The sequence below is a fragment of the Recurvomyces mirabilis genome, assembly GCF_035927965.1.
Source record: "Recurvomyces mirabilis strain CCFEE 5264 chromosome Unknown scaffold_18, whole genome shotgun sequence".
In the NCBI taxonomy this organism is placed as follows: Eukaryota; Fungi; Ascomycota; class Dothideomycetes; order Mycosphaerellales; family Teratosphaeriaceae; genus Recurvomyces; species Recurvomyces mirabilis.
The window spans coordinates 192,678-219,235 of record NW_027041952.1 but is presented as its reverse complement, the minus strand read 5'-3'; the positions used below and the strand labels follow the sequence as shown (position 1 = coordinate 219,235).

At 52.8% G+C, this 26,558-nt stretch overlaps 13 protein-coding genes across 13 annotated transcripts; 7 read left to right on the top strand and 6 right to left on the bottom strand.

Annotated features, from left to right (window-relative positions):
• Positions 1-599: 599 nt before the first annotated feature.
• LTS14_006863 (uncharacterized protein) lies at positions 600-1,477 on the bottom strand (the record flags this gene model as incomplete). Its single annotated transcript, XM_064839556.1, has 2 exons — positions 600-1,298; positions 1,367-1,477. 2 exons carry the CDS (start codon positions 1,475-1,477, stop codon positions 600-602), a joined length of 810 nt encoding a protein of 269 aa, XP_064692799.1.
• A 308-nt stretch (positions 1,478-1,785) lies between these two features.
• On the top strand, positions 1,786-3,829 carry RDS2 (Transcription factor; the record flags this gene model as incomplete). Its single annotated transcript, XM_064839555.1, has 2 exons — positions 1,786-3,600; positions 3,731-3,829. 2 exons carry the CDS (start codon positions 1,786-1,788, stop codon positions 3,827-3,829), a joined length of 1,914 nt encoding a protein of 637 aa, XP_064692798.1.
• A 176-nt stretch (positions 3,830-4,005) lies between these two features.
• Positions 4,006-5,138, bottom strand: LTS14_006861 (uncharacterized protein; the record flags this gene model as incomplete). The annotated part of the gene is made up of 5 exons (XM_064839554.1): positions 4,006-4,132; positions 4,210-4,410; positions 4,526-4,573; positions 4,635-4,858; positions 4,890-5,138. The coding sequence occupies 5 exons, from the start codon at positions 5,136-5,138 to the stop codon at positions 4,006-4,008; spliced, it is 849 nt and encodes a 282-aa protein (XP_064692797.1).
• An 810-nt stretch (positions 5,139-5,948) lies between these two features.
• Positions 5,949-7,042, bottom strand: LTS14_006860 (uncharacterized protein; the record flags this gene model as incomplete). Its single annotated transcript, XM_064839553.1, has 2 exons — positions 5,949-6,734; positions 6,791-7,042. The coding sequence occupies 2 exons, from the start codon at positions 7,040-7,042 to the stop codon at positions 5,949-5,951; spliced, it is 1,038 nt and encodes a 345-aa protein (XP_064692796.1).
• A 713-nt stretch (positions 7,043-7,755) lies between these two features.
• On the top strand, positions 7,756-9,405 carry LTS14_006859 (uncharacterized protein; the record flags this gene model as incomplete). The annotated part of the gene is made up of 6 exons (XM_064839552.1): positions 7,756-8,352; positions 8,407-8,487; positions 8,561-8,689; positions 8,746-9,079; positions 9,136-9,300; positions 9,365-9,405. The coding sequence occupies 6 exons, from the start codon at positions 7,756-7,758 to the stop codon at positions 9,403-9,405; spliced, it is 1,347 nt and encodes a 448-aa protein (XP_064692795.1).
• An 865-nt stretch (positions 9,406-10,270) lies between these two features.
• LTS14_006858 (uncharacterized protein) lies at positions 10,271-12,004 on the top strand (the record flags this gene model as incomplete). Its single annotated transcript, XM_064839551.1, has 1 exon — positions 10,271-12,004. One exon carries the CDS (start codon positions 10,271-10,273, stop codon positions 12,002-12,004), a length of 1,734 nt encoding a protein of 577 aa, XP_064692794.1.
• A 421-nt stretch (positions 12,005-12,425) lies between these two features.
• LTS14_006857 (uncharacterized protein) lies at positions 12,426-14,441 on the bottom strand (the record flags this gene model as incomplete). Its single annotated transcript, XM_064839550.1, has 2 exons — positions 12,426-14,274; positions 14,419-14,441. The coding sequence occupies 2 exons, from the start codon at positions 14,439-14,441 to the stop codon at positions 12,426-12,428; spliced, it is 1,872 nt and encodes a 623-aa protein (XP_064692793.1).
• An 841-nt stretch (positions 14,442-15,282) lies between these two features.
• LTS14_006856 (uncharacterized protein) lies at positions 15,283-17,469 on the top strand (the record flags this gene model as incomplete). Its single annotated transcript, XM_064839549.1, has 1 exon — positions 15,283-17,469. One exon carries the CDS (start codon positions 15,283-15,285, stop codon positions 17,467-17,469), a length of 2,187 nt encoding a protein of 728 aa, XP_064692792.1.
• Positions 17,470-17,798: 329 nt separating this feature from the next.
• PDH1_1 (ATP-binding cassette transporter CGR1) lies at positions 17,799-19,821 on the top strand (the record flags this gene model as incomplete). The annotated part of the gene is made up of 2 exons (XM_064839548.1): positions 17,799-17,847; positions 17,930-19,821. The coding sequence occupies 2 exons, from the start codon at positions 17,799-17,801 to the stop codon at positions 19,819-19,821; spliced, it is 1,941 nt and encodes a 646-aa protein (XP_064692791.1).
• A 192-nt stretch (positions 19,822-20,013) lies between these two features.
• LTS14_006854 (uncharacterized protein) lies at positions 20,014-20,568 on the top strand (the record flags this gene model as incomplete). Its single annotated transcript, XM_064839547.1, has 1 exon — positions 20,014-20,568. One exon carries the CDS (start codon positions 20,014-20,016, stop codon positions 20,566-20,568), a length of 555 nt encoding a protein of 184 aa, XP_064692790.1.
• Positions 20,569-22,398: 1,830 nt separating this feature from the next.
• LTS14_006853 (uncharacterized protein) lies at positions 22,399-23,414 on the top strand (the record flags this gene model as incomplete). The annotated part of the gene is made up of 3 exons (XM_064839546.1): positions 22,399-22,429; positions 22,480-22,804; positions 22,862-23,414. 3 exons carry the CDS (start codon positions 22,399-22,401, stop codon positions 23,412-23,414), a joined length of 909 nt encoding a protein of 302 aa, XP_064692789.1.
• A 602-nt stretch (positions 23,415-24,016) lies between these two features.
• Positions 24,017-24,712, bottom strand: LTS14_006852 (uncharacterized protein; the record flags this gene model as incomplete). The annotated part of the gene is made up of 2 exons (XM_064839545.1): positions 24,017-24,374; positions 24,444-24,712. 2 exons carry the CDS (start codon positions 24,710-24,712, stop codon positions 24,017-24,019), a joined length of 627 nt encoding a protein of 208 aa, XP_064692788.1.
• A 379-nt stretch (positions 24,713-25,091) lies between these two features.
• On the bottom strand, positions 25,092-26,201 carry LTS14_006851 (uncharacterized protein; the record flags this gene model as incomplete). Its single annotated transcript, XM_064839544.1, has 2 exons — positions 25,092-26,063; positions 26,151-26,201. 2 exons carry the CDS (start codon positions 26,199-26,201, stop codon positions 25,092-25,094), a joined length of 1,023 nt encoding a protein of 340 aa, XP_064692787.1.
• Between the last annotated feature and the right edge of the window lie 357 nt (positions 26,202-26,558).

The following is a 26,558-nucleotide window of genomic DNA, read 5'->3' as shown; positions in this document are numbered from 1 at the left end:
GAAGAGGTACAGTATAGTATCTTTAGCCTGAGCAAAGCAGGTAGAGCTGTGAGGATACGAGGAAAAAGGTTGCGGAGAGATGTGGAGTGAGAAATGCCGATGAGCTGCCGGCTCGGTAGCGCGGCTAGCATGCCCTCGGCTTTCAAGTTGTCTGGCCCAGCAGAGCAGAGCTACTACGACGAGCTGGACGGCAGATGCTATATACTTTTCTCATACGCCCATCCACCATTCTCCTGGCATGAGAATCGCCATCCACCGTGCATCTCCACTCATGTGCTCGTTCTACATCAATAGCTCATGGTGATTCCCGCTCCCGCTGCCTGTTCGCGTAGCATAATCTTGTCGCAAGCTATGGGCGTGGGAGTATGAGCCGACGCGGGCTGTGACATCGTCTTCGCACCTCCCTCCTATGTTTTCAGAAGCGCGGGTCACAGCCTGGCAAGTCGTGCTCGTTGATGGAAGCTGGCCAACCCATGTCCCAATGTAAGTCGACAATACATGATCGAGGGCTACCATCGTCGTGGACCGCCGAGCCCATCTCTTCTGCTAATCGCGAACTCATGTACTCGTTCGAAACATAATTCATTCCCTCGATCCTCTCAAACCCCATTAACCATCCTCTCCCCACTTCCCGCCTCCCTCAAACAAAAATCCTTCACCCCACCCTTCCAATCACTAATCCTCCCATCCCTAATCCCAACAACCACAACCCGAACATCACTATCCTCAATATAACTCCCTCTGCCACCATCTCCCAGCCCACCACCACCACCACCACCACCAAGCTGCCCAGGCGAAGTCCCCAATAAACCCTCCACACCGCCACTGGTCCCATTTCCAGCTTCGAAAGTATTGTTAGCCAAATGCCGCTCCTTACACCACACCTCCTCCTCACTCCCCTGGTCCAGCACCCTCGCCTCCCCATTAATGGTAGCAGAAATGGAGCTCACAGCCGCGGAATTCATCTGCATGAGCATAGTAGCTAGACTCGAACTCCTGCCTCCCGCGGGAGATCGCTCCCTCTCTCCACTCGTGGAACTGATATTTGGTGGCCGGGAGGAAACCCAGTCGTGGACTAGGAGCGATACGGCGGGGTTTTGCTGGAGGTTGAGGGTCTTTTTGGAGGAGGGGTTGGTTGTCATTATTATCAGGGGACCTTGGGGGAGGTTTGGGTGGTGGTGAGCGGGGCTTGCTTGTTGATGCTGTGTTTGTGGTGGTTGTTGTTGTTGTTGGGAGAGGTAGGTATAGTTCATTAGTGAGACGTGGGGACGGTTCTGGTTGCAGGTTGCCAGGTGGAGCTATGAGATGTGGTTAGTAGAGGTAAGGAAGGCTATTGGAACGATAGGGTGATAGTATGAGGACATACGAATCGTGCATTTTGTAGACATGTGACGACTTCTTCGGGAAGTTGGTCAGACATGATAGGGTGGGAGTCGGCGCTGCCTTGCCAGGTCAAGGGTGGTTGGGCGTCGGCCATGATCGCAGCGGGAATGATATGACTGATTGATGGTATGGTATGTCGACGACGATGATGCAGTGCAGCAGATCTGACATGACCTTCTAGAACAATAGCCTTTCTTGGAGGGAGGCCTTGCTTTCCCCGCAAATTCATGTGAGCTTCACTTTGACTGCTGACTCGTGGAGTCTGCCATTTGGTGTTGTTACACTTCCTCTGCGACAACGCGTCCTGGACCAGCGACACACTCTCCACGGACCAGCGACACACTCTTCACGGACCAGCGACACACTCTCCACGGACTGAGGGTTGAGTGCAATGTGGAAAAGATGACCGAATCTACACACAAACACTCTCACAGCCCGCCAGCATATCCACATCGACGACATATATCCCCGCACTCGCCCACTAAACGCAAGGTCTTCGAAACCACGGACAAGGAAGATGGCCACAATGGCCACAGTACCGCGACCACAACTACAGACTTCCACAACGGGAACGGCCATGGACATGCCAACTCTGTAGACAAAAAGTCGTCCAAACGTCGCAAAGTCAACCACGCGTGTGTGTATTGCCGCCGCAGCCACATGACATGCGACCTCGAACGCCCCTGCGCGAGATGCGTGAAGAGGGATATCGGGCATTTATGTCATGATGAGCCGCGGGAGCCGGTGTTGAGGCGGAGTAAGAGCGAGGTCGGTGCGGTGGAAATTGCGCCTGCGGGTGAGGATGGTGGTGGTGGTGGTGATGGTGGGGAGGGGAGGGGAGGGGAGAGGAGGAGTACGATGGGTGCTCCCATCATTAGTGTGGGAGGGGAGGATTCAGGGGTGGAGGATCTGAGGGGTGGGGGATCTCTGGGAGGTTTGGGCCGAGGCGTCGGGCAGGTATTTGGGAGTGTTGATTTGGGTGGTGGTGGAGGACAGGGAGGTATGATGAATGGCAATGGTGATGGCAACGCGCATACCATAGCTCAACCAACGACATTGTCTCCAACACGACTTCAGCACAATTCTATCCCAAACAATCAACAGCAGCAGCAGCAGCAGACTGTGATGAATAGTAACAGCAACACAGCACCAACCATCTTCGACTGGAACAACGCAGGCCTGCAGAATCAGTTCCAGGATATGCACCACTTACACCCAAACTACATGTTCAATAACTCCGAGGTGACGAACGAGTATAATCTACTCAACGACTTTCTCTCGAACTCGCTTCTCGATGACGGGGCAATGTATAATCCAGAGGAAGCGGCACAGACCTTGTTCTCCGACCCCTTACTCGCCACGAGCTCGATGAATGTACTGCAGAACAATCTGGACCGCTTCCAGCTTCCACCCCAGCAGCAGCAGCAACCACAAATCCAACCAAACCTGTCTCAACCACAACAGCAATCCCAACAAAACCAGCACCACCCCTCTCTCCCCCCAAAACCAACCCTCCAATCCAAGTCTCCTCTAGTCTCAGATACAACCCTCAGCAATACAGCCACCCCAGACGCCGCCGCCACCAACCGCGCCCGAGACAAATACTTCCTCACGGCCGCCGACCCCGCGGGCCTCGACTCCGCCCAGTCCCGTCTGCACAAACTCCTCAAAGCCAAATACGACGCCGGAATGCTCAAACCCTTCAACTATATCAAAGGCTACGCGCGCCTGCAAACCTATCTCAAAACCCACCTCCCCCCGGCCTCTCAACGCCGTATCCTCGAACAACTCGGACGATTCCGGCCGGGTTTTCGGGCGGCGATGCAAGGGCTCAGCGACGTCCAACTCGTGCTTGTAGAAATGTGGTTTGAAAGGTCTTTGATGGAATACGACCGCGTCTTCGCCTCCATGGCCATTCCCGCCTGCTGCTGGCGACGCACGGGGGAGATTTTCAGAGGTAATAGGGAAATGGCTGCTCTACTTGGTGTGGGCCTGGAGAAGTTGAGGGACGGGAAGTTGGCGCTGCATGAGATTATGGAAGGGGAGAGCCTGGTGAGTTATTGGGAGAAGTTTGGCGCGGTGGCGTTTGATGGGATGCAGAAGGCTGTTTTGACTAGTTGTAGTCTTGTTAAGAGGGTAGGGGTGGGGGTGGGGAGGGAGAGGGAGAAGCAGGGGCTGGAGATGGGGAAGGAGGGGGCGGTGGGCGAGGAAGAGAAGGTCAGGTGTTGTTTTTCTTTCACCATCAGGCGGGATACGCATAATATGTGAGTTTTTCCTGTCGCGGCAAGCTTCGCTACCGTGTGCGGGTGGAGTGGGAGATGTTTGACGCTGACATTGGCCCCTGCAGACCCAGTCTCATCGTGGGCAATTTCTTGCCTATACGGCCCCGCAACACGACAGCGGCCACCTGATCCACGCAATCGATATGCATGCGAATGAGCGATGACCTTCTTTTGCCCGGCGGGCTTCCACTGCTTGCCCTCATGATACCCATACCTGCTCCGGAATAGTAGAGCCGGGCCGAGTATTGCACGGATGATATATATATATATATGTATATACAAACCACCAGAATCTACCGGGCCAGTTCGAAATGGCCCCATCGTTGGCTCTCAGACCACTTCAAGCACCGAGGAAATCTCTCACATGCCGCCTATACCATCCTTCCTTCTTCCCATCCACGACTTCCCTACCGTCGGCGACCATGCGACTAGTATTCCGGAACCCTTGCTTTGCCAATCGCTCGTGCCTACATGTATCCATTCATCAGTCCGTCATGTCAGACACACGGCTGTACAGCTGCGAGGAGAGGAATGGTGTACGTACCACTCATCCGCGGTATCAGTGATGATCCACTCGTATCCCTGCTCTACGATCCAGTCGAAATCGGAGCGGTAGTCGTGGCCGTCCGAGGAGCTGTTGCCTACCAGGCTGTCCAGGAGGACGGGCACGTGGTTTTCTTGGAAGCCGTAGTCGGAGTTGTTTACTCGGAGGTCGTGGGGGAGCGAGACGTTGCCTGTGTTGAACCTGGGAGGACGAGGTTCCTTGGTATGCGAGTGGACGTGTGGGAGTGTGCGTAGTCGGATCGGACGATGGTGTGATAGGACACAAGGAGCGGATGGCCATGCATCAAGGTACTTACAAGGTGATATTGTCCGTGGTGGGGTATGTGAGGTCGCCGGGTGCATAGCTATGTGGACGTCAGCACCACCAATATATTGTAGGAGCACGGTAGGGAAAGCATCGCTCACAAAGTCCCGGCGCTCCTGCCTCTGCTCTTGGCGAAATCCAGCAGTTCCTGGGTAGGCCCGCCGGTGTTCCTCAGCTCGACCTCGAAACCGATAGTATAATTCGTCTCAGCAAACAATTTCATTGAGGCCAATTGGCTGAATTGTGCCTCATACGCTGGGTCGTAGACGGGAATGAACGCCAACTGAATCCCGCTGGCAAGAGCATCTTGGACCCATGGCAGGGCCTTCGAAGATGTCGGGAGTCTGGTAGCAGACGCTTTGAAGCTTGTAGATGCACCACTCATTCGCAGGCACTCCAGCACGATTCGTGAGGTGCTTGAGAGCCCAGTAGGCGGGCTCCACGGCGGATTGGTCTTTGAAGTCCAATTCCAGGACCACATTAGATCCCGAGTCAAAGATCGACTCAATCATCTGGGGCAGAAAGGGGACGTATTCGTTCCTCACTCTCCCCTGCTCGTCGCGGAGACGGAGACTCTCGATCCCGCCGAGGCCGGTGAAGTTCATGGCGTTGGCTTTGGGTTGTAGCCCTTTCCTGTGTAGGGGTTATAGGCTGCTTGGCCCGTCTGCTCTCCTATGTCCGTAGTGCGGCCTAGACCGTTGTCGTGAATCATGGGCAATTGGCTGTCGAGGGAGAGGTGGATGTCCGTTTCGATGCATTCGATTCCAGCTTCAGAGGCGCGGAAGTAAGAGTCGCGGGAGTTCTCTGCCGTGCCGTTCCAGCTGGAGCTTATCGTTAGTAGTTGGTGAAGGGCAACATGTTCGTTCTGAGATGATACCGGAGGCCGCGATGAGCGCACAAGACTTTGAGATCGTCGTGTGGGTTGCGGAAGGCCTCGATTATTTTGTGGACGTCGTATGGTTGTCGGGCAGCCTGCACATGCACGACTGCAAAGAGCACAGCTGATACGAGAGAAAATAGCATGTTGACTATGATTGTACAGATGATCACGACCAACGACCAAGACCAGATTGTACAGAGAGTGTTGCAGGACCAGTTGTGAGCTAGAAATCAGGCATCTTATGACCTACCGAGCAGCATCGCTATCGTCGCCGTGGGTCTACGGCTTGACTCACGAAAGTTCTTCCGAAGTTCTCGAGTTGTGAACCTAGTAAGGGTAGAGCGAGGTGGTTGAGTTGTAGAAGATACGAGGTGAGCGTAACTGACATGGATACGTTCCGGCCTATCACACTCGGCTATTCTTACCACGCGCCTTTCGCCAAGAGCTCGAAGCTTGGCATGGGCATAGAAGTTGATAGAGGACACTCATGCCCATGAGCTGGAGTGTTGGGCGCGAAGCAGCGGTGCAAAGACGTTCAGCGTACGAAGACACCTCTGTACCTCATCTTACCACTCTCCAGACGCTGAAATGCTGCCGCGACTCCAGTAGTGGTCATAGGGAACTCCTCGATCCACGGCTGGATCCTATGTCGTGCTGCGAATTCGAGCATCTTGATGTGGTTCTCGCGAGATGCTTCGGTCGACGCGATCAAGTGATGTCCAGGCAAAACAAAAGGCATGTACGGGATCGTGAGTGCTTGCTGCTGTATCGTCATGAGGACGATTCGTGCTCGTCTTGAGAGTAGAGGTAGGATGTTCCCAAGACTCGGCACTTCGTTGGATGTAACGAGTAGAACGTCTATGGCTGCTGGTTTCGGCTCCTGGTCAAGGACGTCGCTGTTTTGTTGTCCGCTACGTCCGAGGACTTTGCCGGGCTCACTGAGTAGACGTACCTCATCGGCACCAAGCTTGAGAGCGTCGTCGTACTTATTGGCATGGGCGGTCAAGGCAGTAACTGCACATCCCATTGCTTTGGCAAATAGAATAGCGATATGTCCCAGTCCGCCGATTCCGAGTACGCCTACACGATCGTTGGAGGCCGTCCGAGCAGCATCAAGAGCCTCGTAGGTACTAGCACCAGCACACATCAGTGGACCAGCTGCTGCAGAGGATATCTCATCAGGGATCCGGTATGCGAAAGCACTATTGATGATACGCGAGTCCGAGAAAGCACCTTGATCCTCGTCCGAGAAGGCAAAGCCACGAGCTTCAGAGCAGTACTGACGGTAGCCCGACACGCAAGTAGTGCAGTGGCCACACGACTTCCAACATCATCAGCAATTCTACACATGGCCGTAGGAAGTCAGCGGCGACATACTGAGTGTAGCCATCCCCAGCCAACACGATCACCCGGCTTCATATGCGTTACAGCTACTCCTACATCTCGTACATTACCCACGCCTTCGTGCCCGAGACCACAGCCCAAAGGCTTCGCATGGACATCTGTGTAGCAGAGCCCGGAGTGTGTCGTATCGATCAAAACGTCGTTGGGGCCAATGTCTCGCTCAGTCGATTTCTCCTTGAAGGTCTTGGTTTCGCCACAGTAGTATATTGTCGTCAACGTCGGCATTGAAGTAAGGCAAAGACCAAGGCAGTGCTTATCGGACACCGTCCTGCTTGGTAAAGTTCATAGCACGTTACAATTTCAGTGATTACAGCTTTACGTTGCTCATGTTGAGAAAGCGTAAAGTGATGTGAGGCAGCAAGGCAAATATTTTGCTGCTCGGACCAGAAGCTAGAATCCTAAGCGAACTTCACCACGACTCGTGCGACATCATTTCGTTACATGTATATTGAGGGCTTCTTCAGGTTTCAGAGCGCATCTTTATGGCTCACCTCTGCGGCGAGATCTCTCTCGACTAGCAGTGCCACAGCGCTGACTCCCTGAGGTTCGAAGATCCGATCGATATCCATAAGTTCGAACCAGTCAAGCCTAGCAATGTGCGAGAGGCCAAACCCTCGAGAAGTACATGATTCCTGACAGTCCTCAAATCATTACCATACGCCATGCCTGACGCCAGAGATTCGATGGATCTCCCTCTTCCTGGCTAGCTGATCGGAACAATCTTGAGAAATGATGATACGCTTCGCAGTTCAAGGTTCGTGCCCAGGCGCTGATGTTGATCGGCTATGTTCCTGAAACGACATGTTTGTATAAGTTCTTCTACTGCACTCCTTGTTCGCAGCCTCTCGATTTTCTCATCGCTTCCTACGGTTGATCCGAGTACCATTCGTTCATCTCACCCAACTTCAGCCACGCTCTCTCACAGGCAAGATTCCAGCATGCATACAGCCATTAGAGCCGCGGTTTTCGGCCTGAGCGCTGGCGCTCTCGCTCAACAGATCGGTACTCTCACCAAGGAGACCCACCCTCCTCTCTCCCTTACCCACTGCACTGCTTCTGGCTGCACCAAGGAGCAACACAGTGTGGTTTTGGACGCAAACTGGCGTTGGGTACACAGCACATCCGGTTCCAACAACTGCTACTCTGGACAAACTTGGGATACGACCTTGTGCCCAGACGGCGCAACCTGTGCTAAAAACTGCGCTGTCGATGGAGCAGATTACTCTGGCACGTATGGCGTGACGTCCGATGGCGACACTTTGTCCGTGACCTTGAAGACGGGCAGCAATGTCGGCTCTCGTCTGTACATGTTGGGTGTCAAGGGTCAGAACTATGAGCTGTTTGATTTGCTGAACCAAGAGTTCACCTTTGACGTTGACGTCTCGACTCTCCCTTGCGGCGTCAACGGTGCCCTGTACTTTTCTGAGATGCCTCGAGATGGTGGGCTTAGTGCTACCAACAAAGCTGGCGCACCGTATGGTACTGGATACTGTGACAGTCAGTGTCCCAAGGACATTAAGTTCATTAACGGCAAGGTATGGTTTTGTGAGTTATGATGTAGCCAATGGATTGCTGACATTGTTGTGCAGGCAAACAGTGATGGATGGGTGCCATCTTCTGGTGACAAGAATAGCGGTGCTGGACCCATGGGTGCTTGCTGCAATGAGATGGTAAGTAGAATCTTAGTTTTGATTGGGACGCTCAGGACGTTGAACTCTCGCTGACATCTGCATCTTACCACAGGACATCTGGGAGGCCAACAAGATCTCCACCGCAGTCACGCCTCACCCTTGCACCAAAAACGGCCTTGCTGTATGCACCGACGACACCACTTGTGGCGCTGCTGGCATCTGTGACAGAGCTGGATGTGACGTGAGTAGACATGTCCTTGATCTGTGCCCATTCAGGATTGACCTTCTCTCGAATAGTTCAACGCCTACCGCCTTGGCAACACTTCTTTCTACGGCCCTGGCAAGACTGTCGACACTAGCTCGAAATTTACTGTGGTCACACAGTTCATCACCGACGACGGTACCGCAGCAGGCAACCTCAAGGAGATCCGTCGTCTATACGTCCAGAACGGCAAGGTCATCGGCCAGCCAAAGTCGGATATCACAGGAATTTCAGGCGACAGCATCACGGAAGACTTCTGCAAAGCTCAGAAGTCTGTCTTTGGTGACACGAACACCTTCGACACTCATGGTGGACTGAAGACCATGGGTGCCGCGTTCAAGCGTGGTATGACGCTTGTCTTGTCTATCTGTAAGCTGCCAGATCTGGGTACCTCGCCAAGATCATGAATACTGATAAGCCGACAGGGGACGACTACACTGCTGAGATGGAGTGGCTTGACGGCGTCGCATACCCTACCACCGCGGACACTTCCAAGCCTGGTGTCGCACGTGGCACGTGTGCTACTGGCAATGGCGCTCCGGCCACCGTCGAGTCGAACAGCGGTAGCGCAACTGTGAAGTATGGTAACAGTAAGTCAAGGCATTAGTTTGGGTTCAGTCTTTTGCAGAGAATTTATGCTAACGTCTCCATCAGTTAAGGTGGGTCCATTCGGCACCACCTACAAGTCTTCGTAGATGCGGCGCGTGGTTTTACCATACACTTTCGAAGATGGATAGTCCCATGGGAGGAGAATGATGAAGTTGGATTCTTGCTCAGATTGATGCTGGAGCTACTTGATGTAGATTATACAGATGGACCATTTGAACCATCCCAATCACTCGTCACTCATCACTTATCGTGTTCAGCAATGTCGGACCTGCTTCCGCAAGTGGAAATCCAGGCCCACTCGCACTTGATATCGTCTTTGTTGTGCGTCTCAGCCTTGACGCAGGTTATTGGTTGGAATTGAACCCCCCGGGATTGGGTTAGCCGGCAGTCATGCAAGGTGGAAGCATCGAAGATCTCGCTTTGACAGCACGGTACCCTCGGTATCTGGGATCGTGCTGCCCTTGGACTGGCGAATTTTGACAGGCCACTTTACGAGGCTCAAGCGGTCTTCGTCGATGGCGACGAATATCGCAACCCGGTACAGAGATCTGGCAAAGATTTTGCCAGGTGAAAAAGATCGGTGCTAAGCGAGATAGTTCTACCAGGCGACCGACGGCAAGCGAACTGCCACTCTGCGGCGTAGATCCGTCTTGCATTAGCTCATTTCACACCTCCAAGACCTCTCGAAAGAGGCGGGTGTTTGTCTTACTGGTTGGTTGCTCTAGATGTCGTGCAACACAAAACGACCAATACATGTCAGGCCACCACCCACGATTGTCGTCACAGTCGGCAAGCTGTGCGATTTGTCACACGCTTGATGCCCTGGTGCGGTTGCACTTGTCTTCCCAAGCTGACCTTGTTGGAGTTACCAAGCTTCTGGATACGGTGAGGATTTTGTAACATCAGCTGGACTTCGTTGCATCCTCTTCGGCTGGGTAGCGACAAATGAGTATGCTCTCGCAGCATCCTCGAGGCGTCGCACAGCGTTACCATGACAGCCAGGATGCGTACTGCCATCAGGTACTGCTGTTGTCCAGCGAGGAAACGGAGGACAGTCTTGATGCAAAACTACACCAAGAGGCCAGTGAGCTCGGGATCGATATGGGCTTGCTGGGCTCTACGCTCGACTTGACGTCTGACTCTACGCCGAAACGGATGGACGCCTTCAGAACATCGCAAGAGTCTGTTGGCTCTCGTGCCTCCCAGTCTACGGGCTTCATGTCCACTTTTTCAGAGACTTCACGCGAGCAGCACCCTCCAGCTGAGCGGACGCTGTATAGGACACCGATCTCCTTCCGCGACTACGACGCCTTTGTTGCCCGTGGCCGAGGCCAGGATGGACACTCGTTCTCCTCTTCGCCACCAACCACGCCGTCTCAGTCTGCGTTCTCGCTTCCACTTTCGAGCCCCAGATCCTCTCCAAAGAGACATTTCCGGCGAATTCGAGGACTGAGTTCGTTACGAAATGGATGGAATAGCTCAAGCACTTCGATTGCTGAAGGCTGTCCTCACTGCCCGCAAGACTCGCAGAGTCAACGTAGAGCAGTCCACAAGTTACCCTGCGGACATCGAGTATGTACGCAGTCTCTCCGCGTCACGATCAAGGCAACGACCGATGGCAAGCTGGGTAAAGCACCAAGCTGTTGCAACATGCCAATACCAGGTTCACTTGTCGAGCATGTCACGACGCAGACCGAGCAGACCGCGCTTCTGGAAAGACTGGAGCAGAGGGACGAGGCCATATCGTTACCTCGATCCACGTCAAGCGAAGAGCGTCCAACAGAAGCTGTAGGCCAAGCACGAGCTACCACGACGGAGAGCCGTCCTGTGTCTGCTGATTTGAAAGTCGATGCGGTCATGACCAAAATGCAGGACGATCTACAGGAACTGGCCAACGTTACCCGCGACCACGATGCTACATTCTTAAACCAGGTACACAGCGACCAGTGCGACAGCCACATCCTCTGGATAAGAAATCTTAGAGCCGAGCTTACTGCGGAGCATGAAAGTATACGCAAGCAAATGCATGAACGCCGCGAGTCGGCTTTGCAAGAGCTGCTGGAGACGCAGGCGGCTGCTATGGCGGAAGCAGAGGACAAGCAGGTTAAAGCCGAGGCCAATATGCGTTTGATACATGAACAAGCAAGGAGAGACAATGCTACTGCATTGAAGCATATGGAGGCTTACTGTGCAGGAGTGTTTAGTACTGGCGAGTTGCACGGTCGTCCAGTGACCGATCAAGATCTTGCAGAGCTGGAGAAGACAAGACAGGTAAGGCAAAATATGGATGCGAGGCAGGAGAGTGCCATAAATGTTCTGCGGGGCGAGCAAAGTCGCCGCATGAAGAGTCGAGGTCAGCGGCAGGAAAAGGAGGAGCAGGAGCTGCAGCGAGTGCAGAAGAAAGAGGAGGTGGATCTGGAACAGCAGCTCGGGTCAGAACTCGCACAATTAGAGGAGTTGTTGGGTGATAAGACGAAACGACTACGTGGGCGTTGGCGGTTGCAGACGGCAATCTTTGTGAGGAAGGCAAAGACGAGCCTTGATGTTATGGTTAATGAATGCTCGCCATCAATTGGATGGCCTTCTTGTGGTCCCGTGGCCGAAATTGGACCCGAGGCGGGAATGCATGATACAATGGGACAGAGAGGATTTACGACGGGTATTGCTATGCATAGTACGGCGTGAAAGCTTCCAGTATGAGGTTATGAGGCATGATGACATAGATTTGGGGGGTAGCATATATACCCAGCGTTTCATCTAGTCGGGTCACAGCACGATATCAGGTGCACAAATCATGGTCATACTGCTCCCGTCTTGCATATCCTGCGTTCGCTTATCTGACTGACTTCATCTTTGGAAAGACGTTAGCTATGCTCGGCCTGATGCACATCTTGCGGCAGCTGAACAGTACCCGCTGAGCATTGACATAACGCGTAAGTACCCGTTTGGCGAGCGACGATAGATGGAAGAGATTGTCCGTGTTAGCTTTCGGGATTATCAAGGGGTATATACACACCACACATCACACCTCCGACACGTATACACAAAAGTAGTCGGCTTCGACATGACTGCGCCTTACACAAGACCATCGCATCGCCAACAAACGTTATTGTCTTTTCCGTGGTCCCCACAAGCTATTCCAAGCAACGCCCACCCTCTTCCACCCGGGCACCGTCGCCCGTCCAGCCTTCACGGCGAAACCAGGTGTGCGCAGTTCGCGAGCAATCTGCATATAACTCTCCACCGCTACTCTCATAGGCGCGCGTCCTTCGATAGGAAGTTCTTCAATAGCACTGACACTTCTGTCGTAGAAGAGGAAAGCGCGGTCGAGGAGTCTATGCCGTACCGCCGACAACTTTTGCAAGAAGAACGTTTGGCTGTCCGTAGGTGGCGAGGCGACGGCGGATGTAAGTCCAGCAATGAAAGACTCAGGCGTGAATTTCTCCTTTTTCAGCCAGCCAGGCGGTGCGTAGACCCGTCCATTCTGCGCATCAACTTGCAAGTCCCGCGCGATATTGGTATATTGCAACGCAACCCCCATATCATGCCCGGCAGCCATCAAACGCTTGGCCTTCGACTCCGAAGTTCCGGGGTAGTGGTACATGACCAGCTGGATACACAATAATGCCACTGTGCCAGCGACACGAGCGCCGTAGAGATCAAGATCCTGTTCCGAGGTGATGGGACCGGTAAGTTTGGTCGTGGTGGTGCCGCTGAAATTTGACGTGAAGGCCAGATCCATTTCGAATCCTCTTATCAGTTCGTACAAGGGCTCCTTGTTCATACGATTGGTCGGTAGCATAAGCAATGTCAGTTGCGCGTCCTCCGGGAAATGTCTCATCACGCACGTCGTAGCCGCACCTTGGTTCGGATCTCGTGCATTAATCACCCTTCCATCCGCAGTCTTCATCGGGTCCGCATAACACAAATCCAAAAACTCTTTCAGCTTCGCCACCCAGTCCCGCGCTTCCTTCGCCGTGGTCGCATTATCAATCAAATCATCCGCTATGCGACAGAAAGAGTACAAAACAATAAGATCAATTCGTAGCCGGCCTTGAAAGACGGATGAAGCGAGGTAGAAACTTCGGCTCTTAGCCTTGAGTCGCGCTACGCTCTGCTGCAGTCCAAGGATCCGGTCGTCGTCGTATGTGCTTGCTGGTATTAAGAGTGCTCGCACTAGTAGAGCTGGATTGGGTAGGGAAGGTACTTTTTCGAAGTGCGAGGGGAAAGTGTTCAGGACTGCGATTGCGTTGTCGAATGCTACGAGGCCAAAGGTGATGAGGCAGTTTGTTAGGAGGAAGAAGACTGCTTCCTCGATCTCAAGTCCCTCCCACAGCGTGATCCCCGTTTTCGTTCCAGATTCGATAACCCATGTTCCACGTTTCAGAGCTAGAGTGTCCACAAGCCAGAGGTAGAGCGTGGGTAGTGCGATTGGTAAGATCGTGCTTGTTGGTGGAAGATTGACCAGAAACTGGTAAGCCAGACTCCAGAGCAGAAAGAGAAAGGGTATGGCCCAGACCAGTATCAGACCGAGGTATGTCTCCTTGCCTCCTTCCCGCACGAACGTGATGCCCTTCTTGATCGCCAACCCGAGCGCCAACTGGCCAATGAGTTTGATGTACGTCCATCTCCCTCGCCGTCCTTTCTTCTCTCGCACGAGGTAGGCGCTATGTAGCACCGGCTTGCTCAGCAGCAGATACAACAGGCTTGTGTTGTATGTCTGGATGACGAAGAAAAAGACCTCTTCAATCGGAATCGAGAAGATCTTGGGTCCGAGGACTACGGAAGGCGGGTACGACCAGATGTTCGTGCGGATGAGGTAGCTGTCCCATGGTATGGTTGAGATGACGGCGATGATTATTAAGAAGGCAAGTTTGTAGAGGTCGAGCTTTGTACATAATGGGTAGTATATTATGGAGAGCAGTAGAGCAGGCGGAATGGTGTAGGTGAGGTGCCTTTGTCACATGTCAGCTGTGTCGATCTCCCTCTGCAGAGGTTTGAGATGGAAGGATGCCATGGCTTCGGGGAGCCGGTGCGGATAGTGTAGAACTGTTGCAGTGCATGGCAGTGATATCGGGGTGAGACGAATCATGACATACACGAGCGCATAGTCGTAGCCCATGGCGGCTGAACAGTAGTGGTAGCCCGGAGAGCGCTTTCAAGCAGGCGAGAGAAGCGATTTGTCGCTGGTATGCAAAGACCCCATTACTCCCGCTAATGGCCTCTCATCATTTCGTGCACGTCGTTGCTGAGTGTGTATGCAGAGATTAATGTATACTACGGTACTGTATGTTGAATGATTAAGATGGCTGTGGCGTAGCGTGCGGAGTAGACTCGAGCCTCGTCCAAGTCCAAGCCACGTGAATAAATTACATCCGCCATCGCCAACACCCACGCCCACGCGTTCACAATCAGAAATGCTCGCGACACGGGACTGCTTAGATGACAGTGCCCGAGTCTGCGCCGTCGGCAGCACGGTTGTCCGTGGGAAATGACGTTGAGTGCCAAGGAAGGCGGCATAGATTAGCGAGCCTCATATTCTGGCAGTACAGTCTGTTGCTTTCTCATGTCTTTATCCAAGCAGTATAGCTCAAAGTCAACCGACGTCATTAGATCACGATCACAAGCAAGCGCGACAAGCATCGTGCATGAGGAGCTTTACCAGAGCGGAGCTCTTGCGGCACAGACACAGACTATCAAACAACTCCAGCCCGTCCCGAAGCGAGGCAGGATTTTAGAGTGAAAGAGGGGATGCCGGTGGAAGAGGTCGAGTTTGGCATGTGATGATCTGATAGTGACCGTGGCCTGAACCGCTGTTGACACCCATACACATCGACACCATTACTCGCTTCTGTATGTGCCACTACTGTATGAGCACCATACTGTCTATCGACATGCTTGGTTGAACAACCACTGCTGCTGCCCTTGTTGTCATCCTACACGGACTTTACCCTACAAACACAATGCTGGAAGCTCCATTGCCACTGGCAGGCCAGAAACGAAAGCGAGCCACCTCCCATGCCTTGTTTCCAACCCCGCTACCACGCCACCCATACCTGACTGGCAACTTCGCACCCATACAGCAGACACTCCCACTCACACCCTGCACGTACACTGGCACCATTCCCGAGGAGCTGGCCAACGGCGAATATGTTCGCAATGGCAGCAATCCCGTGTCCAACGACGACCTGGGCAGAGATGCACACTGGTTCGATGGCGACGGCATGCTAGCAGGTGTCAGCTTCCCTGTCAACCAGGACAATGGGAGAATAGAGCCAGAGTTCGTGAACCAATATGTCCTCACTGATCTCTACCTCAACACGCTTTCCTCGCCACATCTGCGGATACCTATACTGCCGAGTATAGCTACTCTCGTCAACCCTCTCTACAATCTTTTGTATGTGGGTTTCAGGGTCATGAGGACAATATTACTGGTGATTCTGTCATTCCTGCCTGGGTCGAAGCAGAAGATCGAGAAGATCAGCGTGGCTAATACTAATATCGTGTTCCATGATGGAAGGGCATTAGCGACATGTGAGAGTGGGCCGCCTATGCGGATACAGTTACCTGGATTGGAGACGGTCGGATGGTTCAATGGAAGCTCTGCGGAGGGAGAGAAGACTGAGGAGCAGAAGGAAATGGAGAAGAAAGCGAAAGAAGTGGAAGAAGTGCTCGGTCAAGATGCTGGACTACTTGGCTGGATGCGGGAATGGACGACTGCACACCCCAAGATCGACCCGGTCACGAAGGAGATGCTCATGTTCCACTCTTCATTCGCTCCGCCATACGTGCAGTACTCTATCGTACCTCAGCAGCAGGACACAAGCATGCAAAAGCTCCTCAACGCACCCGTACCAGGCATTCACGGAGCAAAGATGATGCACGATTTCGGCGTCTCATCCACCCACACGGTTATCATGGATCTTCCACTCTCCCTGGATCCAATGAACCAGCTGAAAGGCGAGCCCCCAGTAGCATACAACTCCTCGCAACCTTCGCGCTTCGGCGTTTTCCCGCGAAGAGATCCAAAGCAGGTGAAGTGGTTCGAGACAGACGCCTGCTGTATCTTCCACACAGCCAACAGCTGGGACTCACACTTTGAAGGCTCGATAGAGGCGACTAGCGTAAACATGCTAGCCTGCCGCCTTACGAGCGCCACTCTCGTCTTCGCTGCCGGCAATATGGCACCGCCTACTCCACGCAAAGCACTACCTCCCACGCCCGTCCTAAAACAGAAGAAGAGGATGCCCTTCTTCTCCAAGTACGGTCCGGATGAAGAAGAAGCAACAGTGTACGAACGCGCCTCCTTGCTTGAAAGTCCGAGCGAGGAAAAAGATACCTTCATCGTGCTCAATGGCCAGGAGATTGAGACCGAAGAAGATCTAAAGGCGCATTTATGGGACGAGGATCAGTGTCGTCTCTACTACTATAATTTCGACCTTGTCACGGGCCAAATCGCCCAGCAATGGGCACTGACTACCATTCCTTTCGAATTCCCGAGTGTAAGGCCCGACAAAGAAATGGCTGATGCGAGATATGTCTACGGCTGCAGTACATCCACCACTTCTTTCGGCTCTGCACTGGGCAAGGCGACGAAGATAGATGTTCTCGTGAAAATCGACGTCAAGACCTTGATCGCACGTGGAATGGAAAGACCACCGAGAAGTGTCACTGGTGCGGTCGATACGAGGAGTATGGAGGATATCCTCGAGACTCAACGGTCCAATGCTAGTGGCGACGAAGACGAGACCATCCAAGCGTTTCAACTTCCGGAAGGCTGGTTCGCACAAGAACCTCGTTTCGTGCCTGCCTCCTCCAATTCAGCAGAAGACGATGGATTTCTCCTCTTCTACGCTTTCAATGAAGCGCAACTTCTTTCTAATGGAGATGTTCCGGATGATAAGAACTCGGATCTCCGTGCTACGAGCGAGTTATGGATCGTTAATGCTAGGGATATGGCTACTGTGCTTGCACGCGTGCAATTGCCGCAGAGAGTACCGTATGGACTTCATGGGTCTTGGTTCCCTGCTGAGCAGATCGAGGGTCAGAGGGACGTTGTGGACGTCAGGAGTACGCTTAAGGCATCGGAGGGGAGAGAGAAGGGTGTTTGGATGGGTTTGAGAGGGATGGTGGAGAAGGCGCTTGGGTGAGTGTTTGGCGGGAGGGGTTTGTGTATATGTACAGATGATGATGGATATTGAGATCTAATGTCTACTCCTCCAAGGAATCTCTTGCCATAACATCATCTCTTCTTCGACTTAGTCGCAGTATGTGCTGCCCTTCTACACTTTGGCGCGGGTCGCTGGATATCGTTGTCTCTTGTCTCTTGTCACTTTTGCCACAATCGATCTGTGCTCCAGTGGCGCTCGTGGAGTCCAAGCTTCCTGCAGCCAAATTCGAACATGTGAAAGTCATAGATTCCCACTAGTACTCTACCTGTACTCACCATGTCTGCTAGCACATCTACACTAATCGCTCAATGGCGGCGGAGAAGTCGAGAAGTGCGCGCAAGACCGCCATAGTCATTGGTATGTGTGGGCCATACAGATATCTCCAGAGCGAAGAAATACCCAGAACCTCACCAGACTGACCATGATTGCGAATGTATAGGCGCAGGTGTCGGCGGCGTCTCGACCGCTGCACGACTAGCTCACGCTGGCTTTGATGTTACTGTCCTCGAGAAGAACGATTTTACTGGAGGGAGATGCAGTCTCATACATACACCAGATGGCTACCGTTTCGACCAAGGACCTTCGCTCCTCTTGCTCCCACGACTCTTCCATCAGACATTTGCAGAACTAGGGACGAGCCTTGAGAAAGAAGGTGTGGAGCTGAGGAAATGCGAGCCCAATTACCGGGTCTGGTTCGGCGATGGCGAGGAGTTTGTGCTGTCCACGGATCTGGCCACGATGAAGAGGGAAGTGGAGAAGTGGGAGGGTCATGATGGGTATGAGCGATATCTGGCCTTTTTGGGCGAGTCACATCGGCATTATGAACTCAGTGTCGAGCACGTCCTACTCAAGAATTTCACCTCTCTGGCTTCCATGCTGAGGGTGAGTTTCCTGCGACATTTGATCGCGTTACACCCTTTCGAAAGTATCTGGACGCGAGCGAGTAAGTACTTCTTCACGGAACGGTTGAGGAGGGTGTTCACGTTCGGGAGCATGTATATGGGTATGTCTCCCTTTGATGCTCCAGGCACATATAGTCTATTGCAGTATACCGAGTTGGCGGAGGGGATATGGTATCCAGTTGGGGGGTTCCATAGGATTGTGGAGGCGCTTGTGGAGGTTGGGAAGAGGAGGGGCGTGAGGTTCAGCATGGGCTGTGAGGTGGAGAGAATATTGTTGGACCAGAGTAGGGGTAGAGCGAGCGGAGTGAGGCTGAGGGGTGGCGAGGTGCTGGAGGCGGATGTTGTGGTCAACAACTCGGACCTGGTCTATGCTTACACCAATCTCCTGGCTCCGGACACAGACCCGGGCGCAGTCACGAAAGCCACGCCTTATGCTGAAAGTCTGTCGCAGCGGGAAGCATCCTGCTCGAGTATCTCCTTCTACTGGGGTCTCTCACAGCAAGTGCCAGCCTTATCAGCCCACAATATCTTCCTCGCAGACCAGTACAAAGAATCATTCGACTCGATCTTCAAGAAACATCTCATACCCGACGAACCAAGTTTCTACGTCAACGTGCCTTCACGAGTAGACAGTAGTGCGGCGCCGCAAGGCAAGGACAGCATAGTCGTGCTCGTACCTGTAGGCCACCTGGTAGATGGACAAGCCAACCAGATCGCCTCGCAACACACGAATGGCAGCATGCAAGCGAACGGCTCCGCAGTCAAGAAAACAACAAACCAAGACATCAAATCCCTCTCACCCCCGTCCCAATCCGGCATCCAACCAACCGAACATCAAGACTGGCCCGCCATGATCGCCCTAGCCCGCAAAACCATCCTCTCCACCATCGAGGCACGCACAGGAGTCGATCTTGGCCCCTTAATTGTCCACGAAGAAACCAATGATCCGCAGACGTGGAAACAGAAATTCAATCTCGATCGTGGCGCTATCCTGGGCTTATCCCACTCCTTCTTCAACGTCTTGTGCTTCCGTCCTTCGACTCGAGCAAGGAAAGGGTCACCACTGCTAGACGGTAAATTCGGAGGCGGCATCCTAGGACGCGTAGCAGAGCTTTTGGGTGATTTGGGACGGGGTGGGAGTGGGAGCATACGGGGTTTGTATATGGTTGGTGCCTCTGCGCATCCTGGGACGGGCGTGCCGATTTGTCTTGCAGGAGGGCGGTTGGTGGCGGAGCAGGTGCTGCAGGATCTGGGGATGAGTGTGCCATGGGAGGAGGATGGGAAGGAGGGAAAGGTGAAGTCGAGTTTGGATGTTATTGATAGGCCGCTTACTGTGAGACTGGAGGAGTTGGCATGGTGGGTCATGGTGGTTTTCGCGGCAATATTTGCTTTATGGATGGCGATGTACGTGTGGCGGTTGACATGTTAGGATCTTGCGTACATACTTCTATTGTGCCTCATTGCCATCACGTTTGTCAAGTTCACCTTTCTAATCTACCTCGTCTCTACTCGCTTAGCGCAAATCTTCATACACACCTCTCTGCCAATAGTCATTATTGAGCCACCTGGACATCATATATCTCGCACTATTCACGGCATCTTGACAGTTACTACGGCCATAATGATCCTCTCCGGCCATGAAATCGTTGCTCGCGAACTAGTTCGCAACCTCGAGGACGCCACAACCCAACAACAACCCTGCGGCATCGATCTCACATTACGCCAGATCTCCTCTTGGACTTCAGCAGCAGAACTAGACCTCGATAATACGCACCGTCGTGCAGCCGCTTGCGAGCCCATCCCCTACGCTGCAGACAACACCATCAAGCTACGGCCAGGTTCATACCTAGTAGATTTTAACGAAGCCATATCTGTTCCACTGGACTGCATGGCTTCCATTTACCCCAGATCCTCGCTCTGGAGATCGGGAGTCAGTGTTTCGGCTGGAGTGGTGGATGCTGGGTATAGCGGTGCTTTGGGAGCTTTGCTCGAAGTCAAGAACCCGCATGGTGTTGTGCTGCACAAGCGTGCAAGATTGGCACAGGTGATTTTTGAGGAACTGGGGAAGGCGGTGAGGGGATATGATGGAGTGTATCAGGGTTCTCGAAGCAGTGCTGGACGTGACGGTGTAGGGTATGAGCGCCCAAGTGTGAATTCGGCATCGGCTGTGGAATGAGATTCAGTGGCCATGGCATGAGTTGGTTCAACTAGCCTGGCTGAAACAAGGGGGTCGACTCTCCAAGTAAGTCCGGCGGAACATACCAGCACCTCGCCGAATGGCTGCATGAATCACGTTGACGTCTTGCTTTCCTGCGCAGAACGCATTTCTCACATGCGTTCCCTCTTTCTGTGGACACAGTGGTCATTAGGCATACTTGGCGGCGATTGTCTTCGGCACGTTATTCTGTCTGCCAATTGGCGAAGCTAGTAAACAGCCGGGTTACGGATGCCAGACAATCAAATGATGATGCATTCACATTGCAGAGAAAACATGATGCCTGTCATTTCAAGCATATTTGCACATCCGCAACAACTCCGCTCGGCAGTTCGACGCAAGGTCTTCAATACATAGTATTCGATGGTCACGTTGTAAGGGAGTGCCATCTCCGGATGCTTTAGGCGAGGTCTGAGGTACGGTGGGTACTTCTAGGGGAGCTGGCAGTCGAGGTGGACCTTCGGGGATTTCTTTACTTGACGGCCGATCGTAGTTATTCAAGAGATCGGCTTGCGGCGGGTGGCTGTCGGGTGGCTTTATTCGGCATACTGCGGCGATCTGCTATGATCTGGTAAGATCGCGCTGGAGCTTACGGTCATCAGCTGGACAGACTGCACATGTCTACGTTTACGTGCGTCTCCGACAGTAAGGGATGACCTTGATCTTACGGAGGGCTATGCAATGAGGCAGACAAAGGCGTGGTTTGGATGGGGTTAGCACAGGCGACCAAAATGACGGTTAGAGCCAACGAGGCAGATTTTCTCAAGTCATATGAAGCCGGGAGGTTGTGATATCGTTCATGTGGTTGGCTGTTGCGGTCGGCACCAAGCATTCATCAACATCATTTCTCAGGTCGAAACTCTTGTCCTTAGTCAAGCTGATACCCATCAGGCCATCATACCACGGCGCATCGGCCGTCCTCACCGCATCATTATTGCAAATCTTACTATGGCGAACGGGAATTTGTAAGACATTTCCCAGATCAAGCTTTCGTCGGTCGGTTTCTTGGCAATTCAAGATGAGGACGCCCTTCCAGATCTTCACAACAAAGTCATGAGGTAATCCGCAAGGTAGGATCAAGCTTTTGCTAAAGCTCGGTGACTGTCCGCTCTTCCCGCAACGCCACTATTTGTGTGATCTGACTTCGGATAGGATTGTCATGATCGCCTTTGCATCCTAGATTTCCATTCGCCTACGATGCCGGGATGTACGATGTTCAGTTGCGTGTCTGGCTGCTCCACTGGAAATGATGAGGGACCTCCAGGGGACACCGACCGACGCCGGATGCGACGGCGCGATCAGCAGCATGCAACGACTGGCTACATCTCTCGAAGGTAAACTGGTATCTTGCGACAACGCAAGCGCATCCGCACACCCGCCGCCATCACTGGTCAGCTCCCTCAACTGCCAGCTCACAGACCTCATCTTACGATCGTTGCGGACTGCCGAACCAACCGGTAGCTCGCGCATCTGCGGCAGCCCCAAATAATGTGATTGCTGGCGCCCATGAGTCAACGATAGAGTGGTTGGTGTGCTTAGCTAGGACTAATCACGCATATCCGAAAGTGGGATGAAACCTTCCGCAGACTCCCTGATGCCGGAGGTGTTTGATCTTACGTCACTATACTACGGCTTGCCGTCATGCGCGCATGTCAGGTCTGTTGTGGAATGCTGAACACTTCATAACCCCTCATCACACCACCTTCCTTCATTCTCCTACCGATCCTATCAGTCCCGTTCCTCATCAGCGTCCACGTTTACGTCCCCGTCCCCAGCAGGATAATCACCAAGATGCCTGGAAACAATGCTCTCAACGTCAACGGTATGATATGTTCAGCTCATCAGTACACATATATCCTAATAGCATCGCAGGCTTTCAGTCGAACGCGCCAAACGCCGCCTCTACAGTGTACGCAGACAATGCCATCACTACCCGCGGTTCGGATTGGTACTTCACCGTTTGCGCCGTCATGATGGTTTCCACTTTCGCCTTCATGGGTTTGGCCCTCACCAAGCCCCGTCAGCATCGCATCTTCCACTACATCACTGCCTCCATCACTATGGTTGCAACGATCGCCTATTTCTCCATGGGCAGCAATCTTGGCTGGACGCCCATCCAGGTCGAGTTTCCTCGCGGCCAGGGCTCCAAGGTTGGCGGTCTAGAGCGTGAGATCTTTTACGTGCGATACATTGACTGGTAAGATTTTCTTGGAACACGACTGAACCCGAAGTTTCAAAACTGACAACGCTCAAGGGTTATCACGACACCTCTCTTGTTAATGGATCTCCTCCTCACTGCCGCCCTCCCGTGGCCCACCGTCATGTTCGTCATCCTCATCGATGAGGTCATGATCATTACTGGACTTGTTGGCGCTCTGGTAGTTTCATCTTACAAGTGGGGCTACTTCGTCTTCGGCTGCGTCGCGTTGTTCTACATCCTTTACGTCCTTGTCTGGGAGGCGCGCAAGCACGCCAACGCTATGGGCAAGGATGTTGGCAAAGCTTTCCTCTACTGCGGATCGCTCACAGCACTTCTTTGGACACTCTACCCCATCGCCTGGGGCTTGTGCGAGGGTGGCAACTTGATCACCTCCGATTCCGAGGCTATCTTTTACGGTATCCTCGATCTCCTCGCCAAGCCGGTGTTTGGTGCTCTCCTCATCTGGGGCCACAAGGGAATTGACCCAGCTCGTCTTGGTCTTCACATCCACGACTACGATGAGAAGGACATGGCCATCAACAACAACAAGCCTGGCCACCACAACGGCAACCCCGCCGTTGCTGATGAGCCTGTAGCTACCGTTTAAGCGTTGGCACGAAGAACAGCTAGTCTGCCTACAGCACACAAGATCCCGTGTCATCGACGCCGGTGGGAAGAAGATGTTGGAGCGGGTTCAGGAGTTCGGTTTGTTTACGATATCCACATCAGCGACTCAACGTAGTGTCGAGCGTAACAAATGCGGCATGTCAGCTCTCTTACGACTATTATAGTAATGTATCTTAATCAGAAGTGGCGGTGTACATTATTCAATTAACACATCTCATCTTTGCATTGTCCACTGTCTGATGAAGGATTAATGCCCTGTATGATCCCGCTGTACAGTACGAAAGGGAAACGGCTCGCTCACACACATTTGGGGTTGCACATCGCCAATTCGTGGCCAAATCTGACATTGCTGCATTGCTGACGGCAATTGAGATATCTTTAAATCGCAAACACTACCCGTGATACCAAGTACCATCTGGCAAATGGCTCGCGTGATAGAAGGAACCTCTGCTTCATCATGGTAGATTACACAATGCTAGACTCCAGTTCATACATATCACAACATATGCCGGACCGATACCCCCATTCACCATGACACAAATAACTCCATGAAGCACCAGCAGTTATTAAACTCGATCATAACTAATTCTTTATCTTCATAACCTCCTGATGCACCCTCAACTTCTCTTCAGCAATCGAATCGATACTCAACCTAGCATCACCCTCCAGGTTCATCAATTGCCTCTTCCTCTGCGCCCGCTTCTTCCTCAGCACAACGAAGACGATACCGCCAATGATGAGACCGAAAGCTGCTACGCAACCAAGAGCGAGACCGACGATATCTCCGACGGTAAAGGGTCGGAAGTACTTGCCGGTGTAGGTAGTGCCTACAGTACGGACGCTATCACCAGTGTTGAAGACGCGGAACCATTCGGTTATATTGGCGTAGCCTGCGCCATGTGCACCTGGCAATGCGCCTGAGAGCCAGAGAGCGACGTTCCTGCAGGCATGCATTAACACAAGTCATGGATGTAGGTCAGGATGTCCGAGCGTTGGTGAGTAGACATACCTGTCGGGTCCAACGACTTGCGGGACGCTCCAATCATAACTTCCCGCTCCGACTTCTTGATGCCAATGTTGAAAGATAGTGTCGACATCAGCCCACCCATTGTCGGTCTGCTGTACGAGGTGCAGCTCTAGGGTGTAGGTTTCGTTGGTCGACCAACTCACTTTCTGAACCGAGCCAGAGCTGATGTTGAAAGGGATGCTGCTGAGGGAGATGTAAGCCATGGCCGTGTTGGCCAGGGCAAAGGAAGAGGCGAGGTTTGGGAAATGCATAGTTGTGAGTAAAAGAATAACGAGAGGTCGAATACTCCGTATGCGCGAAAGCTAACCTTCCTATGTCTGATGCATTGCATCTATATAGCCATATCTCGTTATGGAGATCTCAAGAATTCGGCTGCCTGTTGTCCATCGGCGAGGTGGAGTGCATGTCTTGTTGCTAGCGCATCCTTCATGCGGCAAGTCGCTCGTTTTACGGGGCAATGCATAGCAGCCATTGGCCTACATTTGTCCTTCTATTCGTAAACAGAGTTAGGAGCTTGCAATTGGAAGGTCGCATGTCCGAACGAGTCTAAAGCGACTGAGATTCTGGGCTGTGCATGCCGAATATCCAAAGTCTATGAGCGTGCAAAGTACATGCGATACTTGATTACCACTACTGCGTGGATTCTTGCATCTCACCCAGCTTGAAGTCTTCTACAACACGCTTCCTGTTAGCCACCGCGCTTTTCACGATGCTGGTGGTCGCTCCCATTCCTTCAAAAGCATGAGGTAGACCTGGATACAGGTGAAACTCGACAGCCACACCTGCATCCGCAAGCCGCGCGGCATACTGTAGATCCTCTTTGGCGAACAGATCCAGTTGTCCTACATCTATGTATGTAGGTGGAAGGCCGGCCAGATTGTTTGCTCGAGCAGGAGCAGCATACTCGTGCCCGTCAACGCTCGCCTCCTGCGCGGCGGCGGAGCCCAAGAGTGCTCGCCAACCTGTTTCGTTGTCGGCTGTCTTCCACATTGTGAATGGGTCGATATCCGGGTGTGGTTGAATGTTCCTATCGTCGAGCATAGGATAGATCAGCATCTGGAGGGCGATGGGTGGGTCTAATTGCTTGTCGCGAGCCATGAGGACCATGCCGCCGGCGATACCGCCTCCAGCGCTGTCGCCGATTACCAGGATGCGACTACTGGCGATGCCTAGCTCGGAGGCATGAGAGTGCAACCATGTGAGTCCCGAGTATGTATCATGTACTGGCGTTGGATGCGGATGCTCAGGCGCAAGGCGATAGTTGATGGAGAAGAATGGCAGTCCGTACTCTTCAGCCTTCAGAGCAGCACTAGCTTCAAACATCTCTACAGATCCGAGGATCATCCCTCCACCATGTACATGATATATAGCTGGAGATGGCGAGACAGGCACCTTACTAGGTCGAAACTCGAAGAGTGATATTGTTGAGCCATCGGCAACCGTGACTTTGTGCTCGCGCTTCGTGAGGCCTGGCACCTGCTGTGGTGGCATCATCGCTTTCATCTTCGTCATGATCTCGTCGAATGCTGTTCGTCTGCCATCAACATCGCCAACAGGTAGTTCTGGAAAAGCTGCAGCTAGTTCTCCTACTCCAGCGACAGCCTATGGACAGATGTAAGTCGCACTGCTTCTAGTATTATAGCAAGACCATGGCATTATGGCATCAAGCTGTCAACGTTGTAATCTTACAGCAGCAAATTCGCGGTCGAAACCCAAGGCTCGTGCTTGTGGTTTCGACATCGTGGAGCTTCCTCGACCAGCGTTTGTAGAGGCTGTAGGGTTCGGCTCCCTGAAGATGTGGCCTGAACACTGGACTTAGGTGGGCTTGTTGTGTACCGGGATGTGCAGCGTGAACTTCGAATTCATTCAAAGCTCTTTTAACTGCAAGGTTCTCGTACTCGCTTTGCCGCTGACTTGTCGTATCGAGCACAATGCATGTGCATGTGCATGTGCATGGCGCCACTGTTTTCCTCGGCTATTTTCAAGGTGGAGTCCCCACCAAGACGCCGAGCTTCAAGGTCTTTGCATTTTTACGAGCAGCTGAATATACGCCTGATACGAAAGGACAGGTTGCCACCATGTGCGCCGAACGCGATG